Here is a 15,836-nt window from a genome sequence, read left to right on the forward strand (position 1 = left end):
CCGTCGACTACCTCTTGCAAACAACTTGTGTGACAGTATCTCAAGCACACCTAATCACTAAGACAGGTAAAACACTTCCTAAATACCTAACAATGGACACGTCGTCTGCTCACAATTGGTGTTTAGTAATTTTACCACATTTCTGGAACAGCTAATCCGTCAAGAAGGCGCTAACGCGTAACGGGATTCCCATGCCGAGCAATCAATTGCAAGCTTCAAGGCCGATCAAAGAAGATGCCCATTGACAGAATCAACTGTACTATTTAACTTAATAACCGATAGGTGAAGCACTTTTTAAAAGTACAGTTAAGTTGGCAATCAGTAATTTCTATCCTAACAACCCCTTCCCAAGACACACACTGAAAACATCCAGGGCTCGCGCTGTCGGTAGCCAATTTAGCCAATAATCTATCCGACACCTGATACATAATAATAATACCAAATATTCAATTAGCGTAATAGCGATCTCGCGACCGGTAACGAGAAACGGTGTTATCCAGAATACATCGTATGCCTTATGATGTTTGTTTATTTTAATAATCAAGGTTATTAATTTTAACGACATATATGACAGCATTGTGACGGTGATTCAACGTCTGGAAGATCTGTAACTTGTTATTTTAATTTTGTAAAGTCTTTAAACCAAAGTAATAAAAACAAACCGACAATGCATGTCAATTTGAATACACATGCCAGTTCAGGGCCAAAAGACATGTAGGCTATCCCAAGGGCCGAGTCCTATGGGCAACCTAGGGAGACACCACAGCAGGGGGTGGGGGGGGGGGGGACGCCGTGGTAGGGTGCAGTTTTGGAAGCGTTAAGGCGTTGGCGGTTTTGACCGATAGTTTGCCTGATAGGAGGCCCCCCCCCCCCCCCCCCGGCACGCCTGCCCCGTGGAAATCCGGACCAGCCACTCTGGGCTTACCAAGACAAGACAAGACAAGAATTTTATTCTCATAAACTGCACCGAGTGCAGTATGGAGAAAATATAAACAAAATAAGTTACAAAGTGTTTTCTGTAGTGGTAATGGACATACTATTTAAGTAATATTAACCCGGAAGACTGACCCTCTCAATGACAATTTGCAAATATTTACATAGTTTACACAAAAGTGATTTTTTAGTTGTAGAAAATAACTGGTAAAAGGTAATTGCACTTGCTCTATTGGTATAGTAACTAGGTATATACACATTTCGATCAGTAGATAAAGACGTACATTTAAAAATATAGTGAAACTCATCACCAACATCAGTGTTGCACAAGTGACATATTCTGTTTTCTCTCTCGATATTAAACCATCTACCGGTTTCAATAGGAAGTCTGACATTTCCAGTTCTAAATTTACAAAGAATTCTTGCATTTTTTGTTGAGAGTTTCAACAAATAATTTTCTAATTTAAATTCATGCTTGAACATTCTGTAGTTAATACCTTTCGATGAGTCAAATTTATCACTATTCCATTTTTGTAAGTACTGGTCACATAGCATTCGTTTAACTGCATGTTTTAACCACAACACATCCACCTGTGTACATGAATATATATTACATAAACCACATTCATCTAATATACGTTTTATAAAGGAAAACCAAGTACATGGTATAGCATTAACGTTATGGTTATATGATGCCAACATGTATAATATACCAGACAATTTAGATTTTCTACTATTAACAACATTTGCCCAGTATGTAATCATTCTAACTTTAACACTAATAGACAGTGGGTATCTACCTAATTCACCATAAATCATAAAGCTTGGTGTCGACTTATTAACACATAATATATATTTACAGAACTTGAGGTGTAATCGTTCAATGATATCTAAATTACTGAAGCCCCATATTTCACATCCATATAATAATATAGGTTTTACAATCCTGTCGAACAGGTCTAATTGACAATCGATTGACAAATTGAACTGTCTGCATTTTTGTAATACAGCAAACATAGACTTTGAGGCTCGATTGATTAGATTTTTTTTCTTAGCATTTGTGAATGACCCAGATTTACTCAACACAAACCCAAGGTATTTAACTTCAGTTAAGATTTCTAAGTTTTTATTATTATATGTAAATTTATTCAAAATTTTAGTCTTGGCTGCATTAACTTTAAGTTTCCATGTTTCATAGTATACTTGAAAACAATCTAGTTGATGTTGTAGGTCATCTGCTGTTTCAGCTAGTAGTACAGTGTCATCAGCATATAGTAACACAAATAACTTAATATATACATTAAGATCTTTCTCAAGTGGGTTTGTTACTAATTCGATACCTTTGCTATTTTTTGTAGCTAAAAATGTTTCTAAATCATTTAAATATAATGAAAATAAAAAAGGTGACAAATTTTCTCCTTGTCGTACACCAATATTACCCGCTTGTTCGTTCGCAAACCGGATTGGGCGCGATGCTCCCCCTTTGTTAACCTTAGTCCTCCAGGGCCTAATCACCCAGTATTAGATAAAGTATATTAGTAATTAAATATATATATATATATAATGATTTATGAGAATTATAATAATTCTCTACTGTTTTGGACTGGCCCGACTGAAAAAGTAAAACGCACCAACTAAAATATTAATTTAATACAATATCCATTAATAGACTTTTTCTTTAATCGGTGCTATATTTATAATAATTAAAGTAATTGACCCCCCCCCCCCCCCCCCTCCATTAGGTTTTTGGACTTAAGGTCTTACCATCTAAATTTCAAAATTTCTCTATAATATCAACTGAACCCCCACCCCCCTCCCGCCCCGGGACTGACCCCTGGTGAAGTCAGAGGCTAGACCCGGGGTGGGCGTGCCTGAACCTTAGTTGGATAGGGGCACGCAAATACAGTTCCACTTCCACTTCCACCACAGCATCGTAGAGGTCTAAAATTAACGAGCTACTCTCGATTCACTAATATCAAAACCAATATTGCAGCAGCCCGATCAAATCGGTAGCAGGCGGGTGGGGGGGGGGGGGGGTGGTGGTGCTATGGAATTTGAATGGAGCAGTTAATGAATGTGCTCTAGTGGCGTCGTTAAACAAAACAAACATGCTTTTTTTTCTCCAGAATCGAGATATTATTTATCTACTCAAAGCAACTGTTGAACAGGTAAGTTTTAAGGACAGCTACGTATATGGGGTTTTCCAGCGTTTACGCCGTGCTATTTTTAAAGGGACATTCCCGAGTTTGCTGCATTGTAAGATGATTCCGACTTATAAAATATTTCTATGATTAAACTTACATATTAAATATATGTGCTTGTTTAGAATATCGTGTCTGTATATTCAATGTGTTTCTGGTCCTCTGGAGTTTGTCTGAAACACGTTTAATATACAGCCACTAATATTTCATGCAGAAATATATTTGATATGAATTTAATTCGTCAAAAAGTCTCTGTTAGTCGATAACATCTTAAACGTTGCAGCAAACTCAGGAATGTCCCTTTAAGTGTTTCGATTTCCTGGGAAGCATAGCTTAGTGAAGGTGCTCTTACAAGAACTGAGCCCCTTAAATTTAAATAACCAAAACCTATTGAACTCAACACCTCATAACACATAGTGCCAACTATAGTGTATACCCTGCCCGAGATTCTCTCCTCCCCCCATTTTATGTTGTTGTTGTTGGGTTTTTTTTTTTTTTTTTTTTTTTAAGGTTACCTTCACGTACTATGATGGAAAAAGAATTTAAATTTTTTTTTAATAAATAAAATAAAATAAAAATAAATAAATCCAATTTTAGCGCGGTGGCAGTCTAATGATTACAATGACTGTATATAATTTCATTATAGAGGTAACGGAAAAGTTTACATGGAGTGTGGTGGCCTTACACGGAGCCCCTCCCCCCACCTCGCCCTGTAGATGGTCAGTCCCCATTAGCCGCCACGCCATATTTACCACGATATCTGTACAATAGTCGACTTAGCCCGAGTACTCTGACTGTAAGAGAGCTAGACGGACATCTGGACAGTTATATGCTCTAATGAAAGCGTATAACAGTCCAAATGTCCGTCTAGCTCTCTTACAGTCAGAGTACTCGGGCTATAGTCGACTGAACTGATATTTTGCGAAGTGCAGCAGTGGATGCACAGTCGGTCTAGGATCGATTCCCGTCGGTGGACCCATAGGGCTAGTTCTCGTTCCAGCCAATGCTCCACAACTGAAGTCTCAAAGGTTATGGTATGTGCTATCCTGTCTATCGGATGGTGCATATAAAAGATCCCTTGCTGCATTACGACAAATGTAGCGGGTTTCCTCAGATGTCTACGAATCAAAATTACCAAATGTTTGACATCAATGTGCTCTAGTGGTGTCTTTAAACAAAACAAACTTCTTCTTCTTCTTCTCTCTCTCTCTCTCTCTCTCTCTCTCTCTCTCTCTCTCTCTCTCTCTCTCTCTCTGAGGAACTGAATGTCTCTCCTACTTTATACTTATTGATGTCGCTCGTTGACATTGTAACATTTATAAATGTTCATCTCATTGCATGTTAAAAAAATACAAATACTTATTACAATAACACTTTAATTCGACATTTAGTAAATTACAGCCTCCATCGGTTATATGACGTCATCACGATTAACACAAATTGTTTTGGCACTTTGACTAAATCTTATGAACATGTTACGCTCAGGTATACAGTTCTTGATGGCTTGTAAACAAATGACCCATTCACAGCAACACATTATCACCGAGAGACCTTGAAAATTTGCATATACCTTTAAATTTGCATACCATCATTAACTGAGTTAATACACTAAATTATCTCATGGGTTTATAACATGGATATAATGGGTATGTATATATTTATTTATTTATTTATTTATATATTTATATATTTATTTATTTATTTATTTATAGTGTAAAGATGATAGTCATATTTCACTGATGAAAACAATGTTGGACTACTTTGGAACTGTTCTAGTGTATAATTACTCGCAAATTATATCAAGTATATCTTAAATATGCAATCTCAAAGTTACAAGTTTATATTTCGCTACTTTTATATTATAATTTATTTGTAACAAAAATCTACAAATTAATCGTTAACACATACAGTCTTTGCACAATTACACATACACATGTATTTACATCACTTGGACATGTGTCACAGTTCTGTTTTATTCAGCTACGAAAGTCTGTTCTGTTCTGTCTATTTCAGGGCCGTAGCAAGCCGGGAGGGAGGGGGGGGGGGGGGGGAGAAGGAGGACCGGATAAAAAAATCTGGAAACAAATCTAAAAACTTAAAGAAAATTCTCTTCTTACCTGTTTAAGGAGTTTTAGACTATTAACTACTCAGTTGCCCACCCCCCACCAACCCCCCCCCAAAAAAAAGAAGAAGAAACAACAACAACAAAAACCCCCACAAAAACAACAACAACAAAAAACACAAAACAAATCCTAGCTACGTCCCTGTATTTGGTCTGTTTTGAGAAATGAAGTGTTGAGTCCCTGATCGATTATGTATCATACTTTTCATTTATCATATTTAAATCACTTGGACATAAGGTCACAGTTCAGTTCTGTTGTTTTAAGACAACAGAAATGAAAACAAAACGTTAAGTAACGGGTTCAAGAATGGCCTAGCCAGGCCTAGCCAGCCCTCTGTTATCCATATCAGATAAAAGTAGAGAACGCCCGGGGACCACACAACATTTGGACTAAAAGCCGCTCCCCCTGCTTGTAAAGCGTTGTACACGACATTGCAGCAGTTGGCGCCCACAAGCATGTAAGTCCAGCCGTTGATCCAGCCGTTGATCCAGCCGATCCACCATTCCTCGATCGCTTCCTCGTCCAGGTGAAGGTCGTCTAGATTAAAGACCTTGGTAGGACGTCTTCCTTCCGACTCTATGTCATCATCCAGAGTGTCTTGGCCATACCCGGTGACTATGCCTGCGCCGAGTTCGTTAACATTCTCCCCAGAGTTCTTGTTGTTAGACGGCCACCAGCTGATGTACCTGCCGCTGGACAGTTCCAAGGAGGCATGGCCAATACGACCAGATCCCGGAAACCAGATGTTGACGTGCATGTCTTAATGATCTGAAATATATGTACAATGTATGTAGAAAATCATAGGCGTACGGCCTCACATTTTTGTAGGGGGACAGGCTGGCTTTTGCCGGAATTAAACGAAAATGCCCGAATGTGGATAACAAACATTTATTCATATTAACTTTACTACCAAACAGCTATATAGGGTTGGAAACGAATCACTACGAATTTTTACATGGACTACAACTAATTGTGAGAGTAGAATGATGGAAATACATGTTAAAAATGTCTCAGGTTAGCACATTTTCCCCGAATATCTGTATCATTTTTGCCCGAATTTGAGGTTTTTGTTCCAGCACTAGGGGGTAGTTGCTACCCTCCCCTGCTTCCCCCGTGTCGTACACTTATGTAGAAAATAGACTTATTATATTTCTCAATGAAGATTACACAAGCAATATAGTCCATGAGCCAGACCTGAAAGTTTTGGAAGAAGAGGCTAATTTCTGATATTTGCCGCTTTATAAACAAAATTAGCGATTTTGAAAAATGGCCGCCATTTTTATATTTAGCTAGGCTTCTGAAATGGCCATCACATATTTTCATACAGTTTAGACATCAGACGAACAGAAAACCATAGTGGTTTTTAGTCCCATTTTTGGTAGTCAAATTTTGTGCCTGGCTTAAAGGTTAATACTATTAACGTACGAAGTGCAGTCTTAAAGGGACATTCCTGAGTTTGCTGCATTGTAAGATGTTTCTCTTAAAGGGAGATTCCTGAGTTTGCTGCATTGTAAGATGTTTCTCTTAAAGGGAGATTCCTGAGTTTGCTGCATTGTAAGATGTTTCTCTTAAAGGGAGATTCCTGAGTTTGCTGCATTGTAAGATGTTTCCGGAACATCGTTTATTTAATTAATATCATTTATATGTTAGGCCCTGGAAGAACGTTTCGCAAAGGGGTCGCTTCGCGGACAGGTTGCTGACGTTCCAATACCAGGAAAGTACCCAAAATTGCTGGGCCGGATTTCCATGGGTAGGGCACGCCGGGGGTGTGGACGGGGGAGGCCTCCTTCGCCTTAACGCATCCTGACACGGCGTCACCCCCCCCCCCATCCTTCCCAGGTTATTCATACAAGTGTTGTGGGCACACTATTTATAATGTATACGAAGGAAGGTTGTTGGGATAGGTATGGGAAGGAATGGTGGGGTGAGGAAGGAGAGGAATGGTGATGTTTATGAACAGTCCGCCATTCGTCCACCCAAAGGAGCAGGTGGGTGAAACGCATGATGATCTCCAGATGTTGAAGTTGTTATATTGAAGATGTTGTTGTTGTTGTTGTTGTTGAACTTCCGAGGTGACCCATAAAGTTCCAAGAGCATTCGTGAGCTTACTATCTGTGGATGGGCCACCTATACGGATGACCATTTAAGGTAATTGCTATATAAAAATCCAGCAGTACACGAATAACCACTAATCGTTTGACGCGGTTAAGGTTAATGACCACACAGATATTGAGATCTAAGAAACCCGCTGTCGCAACTTCATAGGCTATTCTTTATCGATTAGCAGCAAGGGATCTTTTATATGCAACATTTCATTGACAGGATAGCACATACCACGGCCTTTGATGTACCAGTCGTGGTGCACTGGCTGAAGCGAGAAATAATTAAGGTTCAAGCACGCTATCCTGGATACACATCTCAGATATCTTGGCTGTCTGTCCAGGACAGTGGGTTAGTTGTTAGTTGGTTTGTTAGTGGTTGGTGAGAGAGAAGAGGGTGTAGTGGCCTTACACCTACCCATTGAGACCTCAAGAACTCGCTCTGGGTTGGAGCAGGTACCAGGCTATGAACCCTGTATTTACCAGCCTGTAGTCCGATGGCTTAACCACTGCGCCACTGAGGCCGGTTGCTAGCAACAATCAGTTTATTCAACTTACATGGCCTCTTAATTAATTAAAAACATCAAAGACTTTATATCGAGCTTGAATTTAAACAGAATCGATAACCAGTTAAATAGTTCTTGAACGTTGGTGCTGTTCGTTGTCGCTGAACGCATCACTATTTTACGTGGATGACAAGAACTGTATATTTTGTTGATGTCTGTAATTTTGAATAATAATAAAGCACACAATATTAAACTTTATTGTTGATAGTTATATTGGTTTGCACATTTTATATAACGAATAACCCGTTAGTTACTTCGTTTAGCACTTTACAACATAGTGTATGTAATTGTGTACTGTTATAGTATGCCAAAACTGTAAACGAATTGGCTAATTATAATTGGCATAATATCTTTAAGGGAAGGTATAAATTACATATTATTGACGCTTCATTGGTGTATACTTATTATACACATACGCACGAGCACACACACACACACACACACACACACACACACACACACATTCACACATTGATATTAAATTTGGTTTATTATCCAATTAAATATATTTAGTATACATCTTTGGAGTAAAAACAAAAATGTAACTGAATTTGATGATATGAAATGTTTACTGTTTCACTGAATCAAAAATTCTTTTACACTAAATTGCGGTTATATTGTTTTCTGTTTGTTTTGTTTTATTGTGTTTGTTTGTTTGTTTTTTCTATTGTGTAGATTCCTATATTTGTGACAAAAAACCCACGCCACAAACATTTAACACCGAGATAAAGACATTGTCTTGTTATAAAAAAGCAGGTCTAATTGGTAGTAACATACGACACTGATTATTTGTACTATTATCTATTCCCACTAAGTTAATATACTTTTATGTATTATCAGGCACGGCGGAGTGGGGGCTGGGGGTCTCCTCAATCAATCCCCCATCCATGTTTACATTTGATATGCGGTATACACTTGAGGTTGAAACCGGTACAGGGTAAACTATTTTTTCTTAAATGGACTGCGATTTTCAGCTAAAATGAAGGTTACGAACAAAAATACTCTTTAAATCATAAATACCACGTGACAGCGTATTTTGTTGCAGGTAGATTAAAACTATTATGAAGTGACATACTTTTTATGTCGGTGGGCCCATTGGGCTGTTTCTTTCCAGCCAGTGCTCCACAACTGGTGTGACAAAGACCGTGGTATGTACTATCCTATATGTAGGATGCTGTCTGTATGAAAGGTCCCTTGCTGCTAATCGAAAAGAATAGCTCACGGCGTGATGTCGGCGAGTTTTCTCTTTCATCATTTGCGACGCCATATAACCCCCATTAGAATGTGTTGCGTGCGTCGTTAAAGAAAACAGTTCTTCTTTCCGTCATTTAGGTCTCGCTTGGTTTCCTTTGGACAGTGGAGTCACCAAAAAGTAGCCGAACAAGATATCAATACGAGTAAATGTAGATGGAAACTGGGTGCTCATTGTACTCCGTCGGCCGTATCGCTAGTCACAGCGACATAGTCTGTCGAGCAACATCCTCGTTATATTAGGTTACCAGCACGCATGTGACGAAGACAGACATTTGAAAAGGGGTGTGTGAACGTTTATGGGCTAAGCCTTAAATGTCGACAGTACATGACAAATATACTGACGGAAAGAAATAAGGGAACACATCAAATTGTAGACCAAATTTAATTCACTACTAGCATAATAATGTCTGTATTTCATACCAAGTTGTAATGTGGGATTGAATGTCTGTAGTGTTGGATGTGCTGCCGATATGTTCACAGTCAACTTCTGACAATATGAATTGATTTTTGATGCAGTCATTTATTCTTGTTGCTATTGGTGTGATCCTTTATTTCTTTCCATCAGTATACTATTGGCACATTTTGTATTTTTACATCGTTTTAGATGAAGTGACGGTCTGTTTATCACGACTTATTTAGAACACAACAGAAGTACTGTTTAGTATTAGTTATGTCTATTTAGTACCTATAGATAATGATATAATGGGAATGTATATTGTAATGATGCTGTGACCCCCCTCAAAAAATGTGGGGGAAAATATATACACACACACACGTACATACATACATACATACATACATACATACATACATACATACATACATTGATGTCTGGATAGCTCAGAATGCATCGTGATTAGTCTGCAATTTGCGGGCGATTCGGTGCCACAGGTTCGAGTCCCAGCAACGGAATGGGACAATTTGTGAGGTCAGAAAGGATTTAATTACCCCTTGCGTCAGTATGTAACATGTAACTAAACGTGCTATGGCAACTCTACAGAATTGATGTATGCATTCATAATCATAAAACAAAAAGTGCTTAATAGAGCAACTTTGCAATGAAAGCTATCCAGCGTTCTGAAAAAAAGTCATGTACTAGTTGATTTTAATATAAGGATATTCCTTTTGAAAAGACAAAAGTAATGGCTGACTGGAATTAAAGTTGTGTATGCCGTTTACAAAGACACGTTGTATTAACTTTGAGATTATATAATAAAGAGATATTACCCTTCTGTGTTTTGGTATCGTCAGTATCATATATTAGGAGTAAAAATAATGTATTATGCCAGTGGCTCACATAATACAACTTTTATTCCTAATATATCATATTGACGATATGTACAGAGAGAGAGAGAGAGAGAGAGAGAGAGAGAGAGAGAGAGAGAGAGAGAGAGAGAGAGAGAGAGAGAGAGAGAGAGTAAAAAGTAAAGTTTGTTTTATTTAACGACGCCACTAGAGCACATTGATTTTTTATCTTATCATCGGCTATTGGACGTCAAACATATGGTCATTCTGACACTGTTTTGTTTAGAGGCAACCCGCTGTCGCCACATAGGCTACTCTTTTACGACAAGCAGCAAGGGATCTTTTATTTGCGCTTCCCACAGGCAGGATAGCACAAACCATGGCCTTTGTTGAACCAGTTATGGATCACTGGTCGGTGCAAGTGGTTTACAGGGTTTGGAGTCTGTATCTGGATTAAAAATCCCATGCCTCGACTGGGATCCGAACCCAGTACCTACCAGCCTGTAGACCGATGGCCTAACCACGACGCCACCGAGGCCGGTAGAGAGAGAGAGAGAGAGAGAGAGAGAGAGAGAGAGAGAGAGAGAGAGAGAGAGAGAGAGAGAGAGAGAGAGAGAGAGACAGACAGACAGACAGACAGACAGACGAAGAAGGGAGATATAACACATATATACCAGCGATCAAAGCGTATTTTTTGTGAAAGAAGAACCGGGATAGCATCATGTGGGATGCTAGACAAGTACGACTTATAAATATAAGTGAAAGTCAACATTAATGTATCGCCATAACTGGGACATAGCTAAATATTCACACGCAAACACATTTACATAACCAGATACACATACAGGCACGCATGAACACACAAACATACATGCATGCATTCATGCATGCTTGCATCCATCCATCCGAGACGGGACGTAGCCCAGTGGTAACTAGTTCGCCTGATACGCGGTCTGTCTAGGATCGACCCTCGTTGGTTATTTATCGTTCCAGCCAGTGCGTCACGAGTTGTATATCAAAGACCGTGGTATGTGCTATCCAGTCTAATGGGATAGTGTATACAAAAGATCCCTTGCTACTAATGGGGGAAAATGTAGCGGGTTTCGTCTCTAAAACACTAGCTAATATGTTCTTGTGGTGTCGTTAAACAAAACAAACTTTAAACCATCCATCGATCCTTCCATACGTACGTAACTACGTACCAACCACCCACTACCTACCTACCTGCCTACATCCATCCATCCATACATACATGCATATACGTGTGACATTCATGAATCACTGGTTGGAATAGGAAAACTCAATAGCTTCACCCATATAATCGACCCTTCATTGTATTCCATTTCAAACGAACGGATTGCAATCGAGCGAAAATCCCACTCGTTTGGACATATACTGTTTTTAACCACAAACGTTAACGTTGTTGCTTATGGGATTTTATGTGGTATAGCATAACCTATAACGGTATCCCAGTCGCCTATCTTGAAGCAAAGCCTCGAGTTCGAAAGTCGATCGATCGAGATAGTAAGTCGATCGGTCGAGATATTAAATCGATCGATTGAGAAACATAATTTGATGTGATGTCCTTTTCCAGCCACCGTAGAAACACCTTTAATATACAGCCACTGATATGTTATGCAGAAAAATATATTTGATATGTAATTACAATCGTTAAAACGTCTCTGTTAGTCGATAACATCTTAAAAATTGCGGCAAACTCAGGAATGACCCTTTAACAAAGGTATTCAAACATGTATTTAAAGTTAAATTAGTGACTACCTTGTAACTATAATAACTGACCTGGGCATTGTTTTACGAAGCGATCTTAGCTCTAAGATTGCCTTAAGTGTGTATCTACCTTATGCACTAAAGGTGATATTAGTGCTAAGATCGCTTCGTAAAACGGGGCCCTGGATATTTGTCGGTTTATGAAAAGACTGAATTAAAATAACAATGTGGACGCTTTTTGCATGACGGAATTACTATACAGAAGTGCAAAATGTCATGACAAGCTATGCATCCAGTTATACACCCGTCGATAATCTGATCACAGGTCATGCTATTTTAAAAATATGTTTCAATTCCCTGGTCTAATTACAAGGGAAGCGTAGTTCAGTGAAGGTGTGCTTACAAGAACACGGATGTAAGGTCGTAAGATCGAATCTCGTCGGCTTGGTGGTTAAATGTTTTAAAATTTAAATAAGTTTGTTTTGTTTAACGATACCGCTATGATTTATTATTTGACGGCTATTGGATGTCAAACATATGGTCATTTTGACACAGTCATAGAGAGGAAACCCGCTACATTTTCTCATTAGTAGCAAGGGATCTTTTATATGCACCATCCCACAGACAGGATATCGCATACTACAGGCCTTTGATATACCAGTCGTGGTGCACTGGCTGGGACGAGAAATAACCCAATGGGCCCACCGATTGGGACCGATCCCAAACCGAAAGCGCATCAAGAGAACGCTTTTACCACTGGGCTACGCCCCCCCCCCCCCACCAAGGCATGAATGAATGAATGTTTAAGGATATCCTACCACACAAGTACATAATTGGCGTCAAATAAAAATAAATATATACAGGGCTTCTAGATTATGGTAGCCCCACTTCCATGTCTAGTGATATTCAATGCTGGGCTAGTAAATATCTAATATCGCTAGGTCCGACGGCTAGTGAAAAAAAGATAGTCAAATGTTGTAATTAAACTCTTTAGGTGACATATCCATTTTTACTATTATTTAGTAAAATTGTATTAACTTAAAGTAAAGTAGGGCTAGTGAATTTTTAATCGTGGCTAGTACATTTTGTAAATCACTGATCCCATGGCTAGTGGGTTTGATAAACATTCTAGACGCCCTGATATATGAATAGGATTAAATAAAAAATCACACTGATATAACTATGTAAAAATAAAAATAAAAACAGATTTGGGGGTAAAACAACAATACAATACGAAGGAAATGTTTTATTTAACGACGCACTCAACACATTTTATTTACGGTTATATAGCGTCAGACATATGGTTAAGGACCACATAGATATAGAGAAAGGAAATCCGCTGTTACACCTTTGTTACACCAGTTGGAACGAGAAATATCCCAATAGGGCCACCGACAGAGATCGATCCTAAACCGACCGCGCATCAAGCGAGCGCTCTACCACTGGGCTACATCCCGCCCCCAATACAATACGAATATTAAGGTAAATTTATTTTAGTTTGTATAAAAAAAAAAAAAATGTTTTTTTTTAAAAATTCTGGTGGAATTCTGTTACCAAATATAGACATAGTATCCCAGGTGTGTCATGATATCTTTCCCACCACAGTGTAATACATTGCATAACTGCGTTGTTACTACTGATCATATAATATGTATAAGTCTTGGAAAGTTAATTCTGCTAAACGTATTCAAGACAAAGAGAATATTATGTGAGTGGCGGTTGGATTTATCTCACAGTGGTGTAGCAGGCAGTGCCCCACCCCCCCCAATCAAACCTTTTACTATTAAATTTTATAAAATCATACATACATTTATTCATACATACATATATACATACATACATACATATATACATAGTGTTGGGTGCACCTCCCCCCCCCCCCCAATAGTGGGTTGGCCCCCACCCAGTAATGGGTTGCCGACCCAATATAAAATTCTGGCTACGCCAGTGGTCCATTACGATGTTTACAGAGCTTTTACGCATAATTTTATTCGGACAAATCATAACAACATATTAAAAAAAATTCCAGTCTATAAATACTCTTTGTAATAGATGCTAGGATTGATCCGAGTAATACCATGTGACTTAAAGAACCGACGTTCATAACTGCGTGAATATCAATTGTGCATTATTTTCGTCAATGCTTTGGCACTGTCACTGACCCTAACCCTAACTATTTATGATAAGTATTTATAATGTTCTTTATGCGTGACAGTGCCAAAGGAAAGTCCTACCAACAAAAGAGATCGTTTCAGCTTTCAAAAAAATTCAGCTGAACAAAATGACTGTTTATACGTTAGTTGTTAATATTAAATTAGCAAATGCTATTTATTGTTTACAATTGTATGAAAGAATGTGAGAATTCCCCCATTCCGCTACTGACAGAAACACCCGAACCTCAGAATGGGGATTCCCCTTACTACGTGTATTACTATAGTTATTTCCTGAAGAAAGATTTTGATTGTTATTTCAAATTATTTTATACGATAAGATACGATAAGATAAACCTTATTGTGCACATAAACTTTCCACATACGGAACTGGATGCAAAACATGTATGCTATTTACAACATATATGTATATATATATATATATATATATATATATATATATATATATTTGTACATACATGGCACAGACAAACAGGGTACTAAACTAATAGTAATAGTATACTAATTATTGGTTAATACATGTATAATCATAAACAAACAGAATCTTGGTTTTGCTTAATAAATATAATAAATTTATGCATAGACATTTTGCGCCGCATCCAGTTCATATGAGCTTTAATTACGTTAATCAGTCAGTGAACTTTGGCCGTTAATTTGTAGAAAACTGAATGCATCATTTTTTTTTTTTAAATCACATTTGTAATTACCAACAAATATGCTATTTAACAGAAAAGATTATTACTTACTGTACTATAGATTAGTCCGTAGACCTAACTTCTGTTATTATAGGAAGCAACACCCTGTGTAATTCCATCACGCTGGAATTTATGAAACGTAGTCCCTTAACCCGGAAATATTTTTTCCCCAGGAATTGGAAATTCATAAACAGCAATAACAGCCAGTGATGCATGCTGGACTTTTAGTTTAAACCAGTGACACAATATCCAAATGTTTCGCATTCAGCTACATGCCTGTGTTTTCTCTGTAACCCCCACCCACAGCGAAAACAAACACATTGAAATTACACATTACAAAATTCACACATAATTAGCGCTCTCTCTCTCTCTCTCTCTCTCTCTCTCTCTCTCTCTCTCTCTCTCTCTCTCTCTGAGTCGCAAAGCGCCCCCCCCTCTCTTTTCCCTCACCCTTCTCTCTCTGTGTGAGTACATAATTAGCGCTCTCTCTCTCTCTCTCTCTCTCTCTCTCTCTCTCTCTCTCTCTCTCTCTCTCTCTCTCTCTCTCTGAGTCGCAAAGCGCCCCCCTCTCTTTTCCCTCACCCTTCTCTCTCTGTGTGAGTGGTAAAACGCGCTCGCTCTCTCTCCCCCGCCTCTCTCTCTTTCTCTCTCTCTCTCTGCGAAATTAAAGGTCTCTTCTACTCTATACTTATTGATGTCGCTCGTTGACATTGTAACATTTATAAATGTTCATCTCATTCATGTTAAAAAAATAAATACAAATACAATTTTTTTATTTAATATATATATATATATATATATATATATATATATATATATAT

General features: G+C 38.2%; 1 protein-coding gene across 1 annotated transcript; it reads right to left on the reverse strand.

Annotated features, from left to right (window-relative positions):
- Positions 1-5,271: 5,271 nt before the first annotated feature.
- On the reverse strand, positions 5,272-15,382 carry LOC121377432. The gene is made up of 2 exons (XM_041505416.1): positions 15,067-15,382; positions 5,272-6,025 (listed from the first exon to the last, which is right to left on the reverse strand). Exon 2 carries the CDS (start codon positions 6,012-6,014, stop codon positions 5,517-5,519), a length of 498 nt encoding a protein of 165 aa, XP_041361350.1. The 5' UTR covers positions 6,015-6,025; positions 15,067-15,382; the 3' UTR covers positions 5,272-5,516.
- Between the last annotated feature and the right edge of the window lie 454 nt (positions 15,383-15,836).

The sequence above is a fragment of the Gigantopelta aegis genome, chromosome 7 (genome assembly GCF_016097555.1).
Source record: "Gigantopelta aegis isolate Gae_Host chromosome 7, Gae_host_genome, whole genome shotgun sequence".
NCBI classification, from domain to species: domain Eukaryota; kingdom Metazoa; phylum Mollusca; class Gastropoda; order Neomphalida; family Peltospiridae; genus Gigantopelta; species Gigantopelta aegis.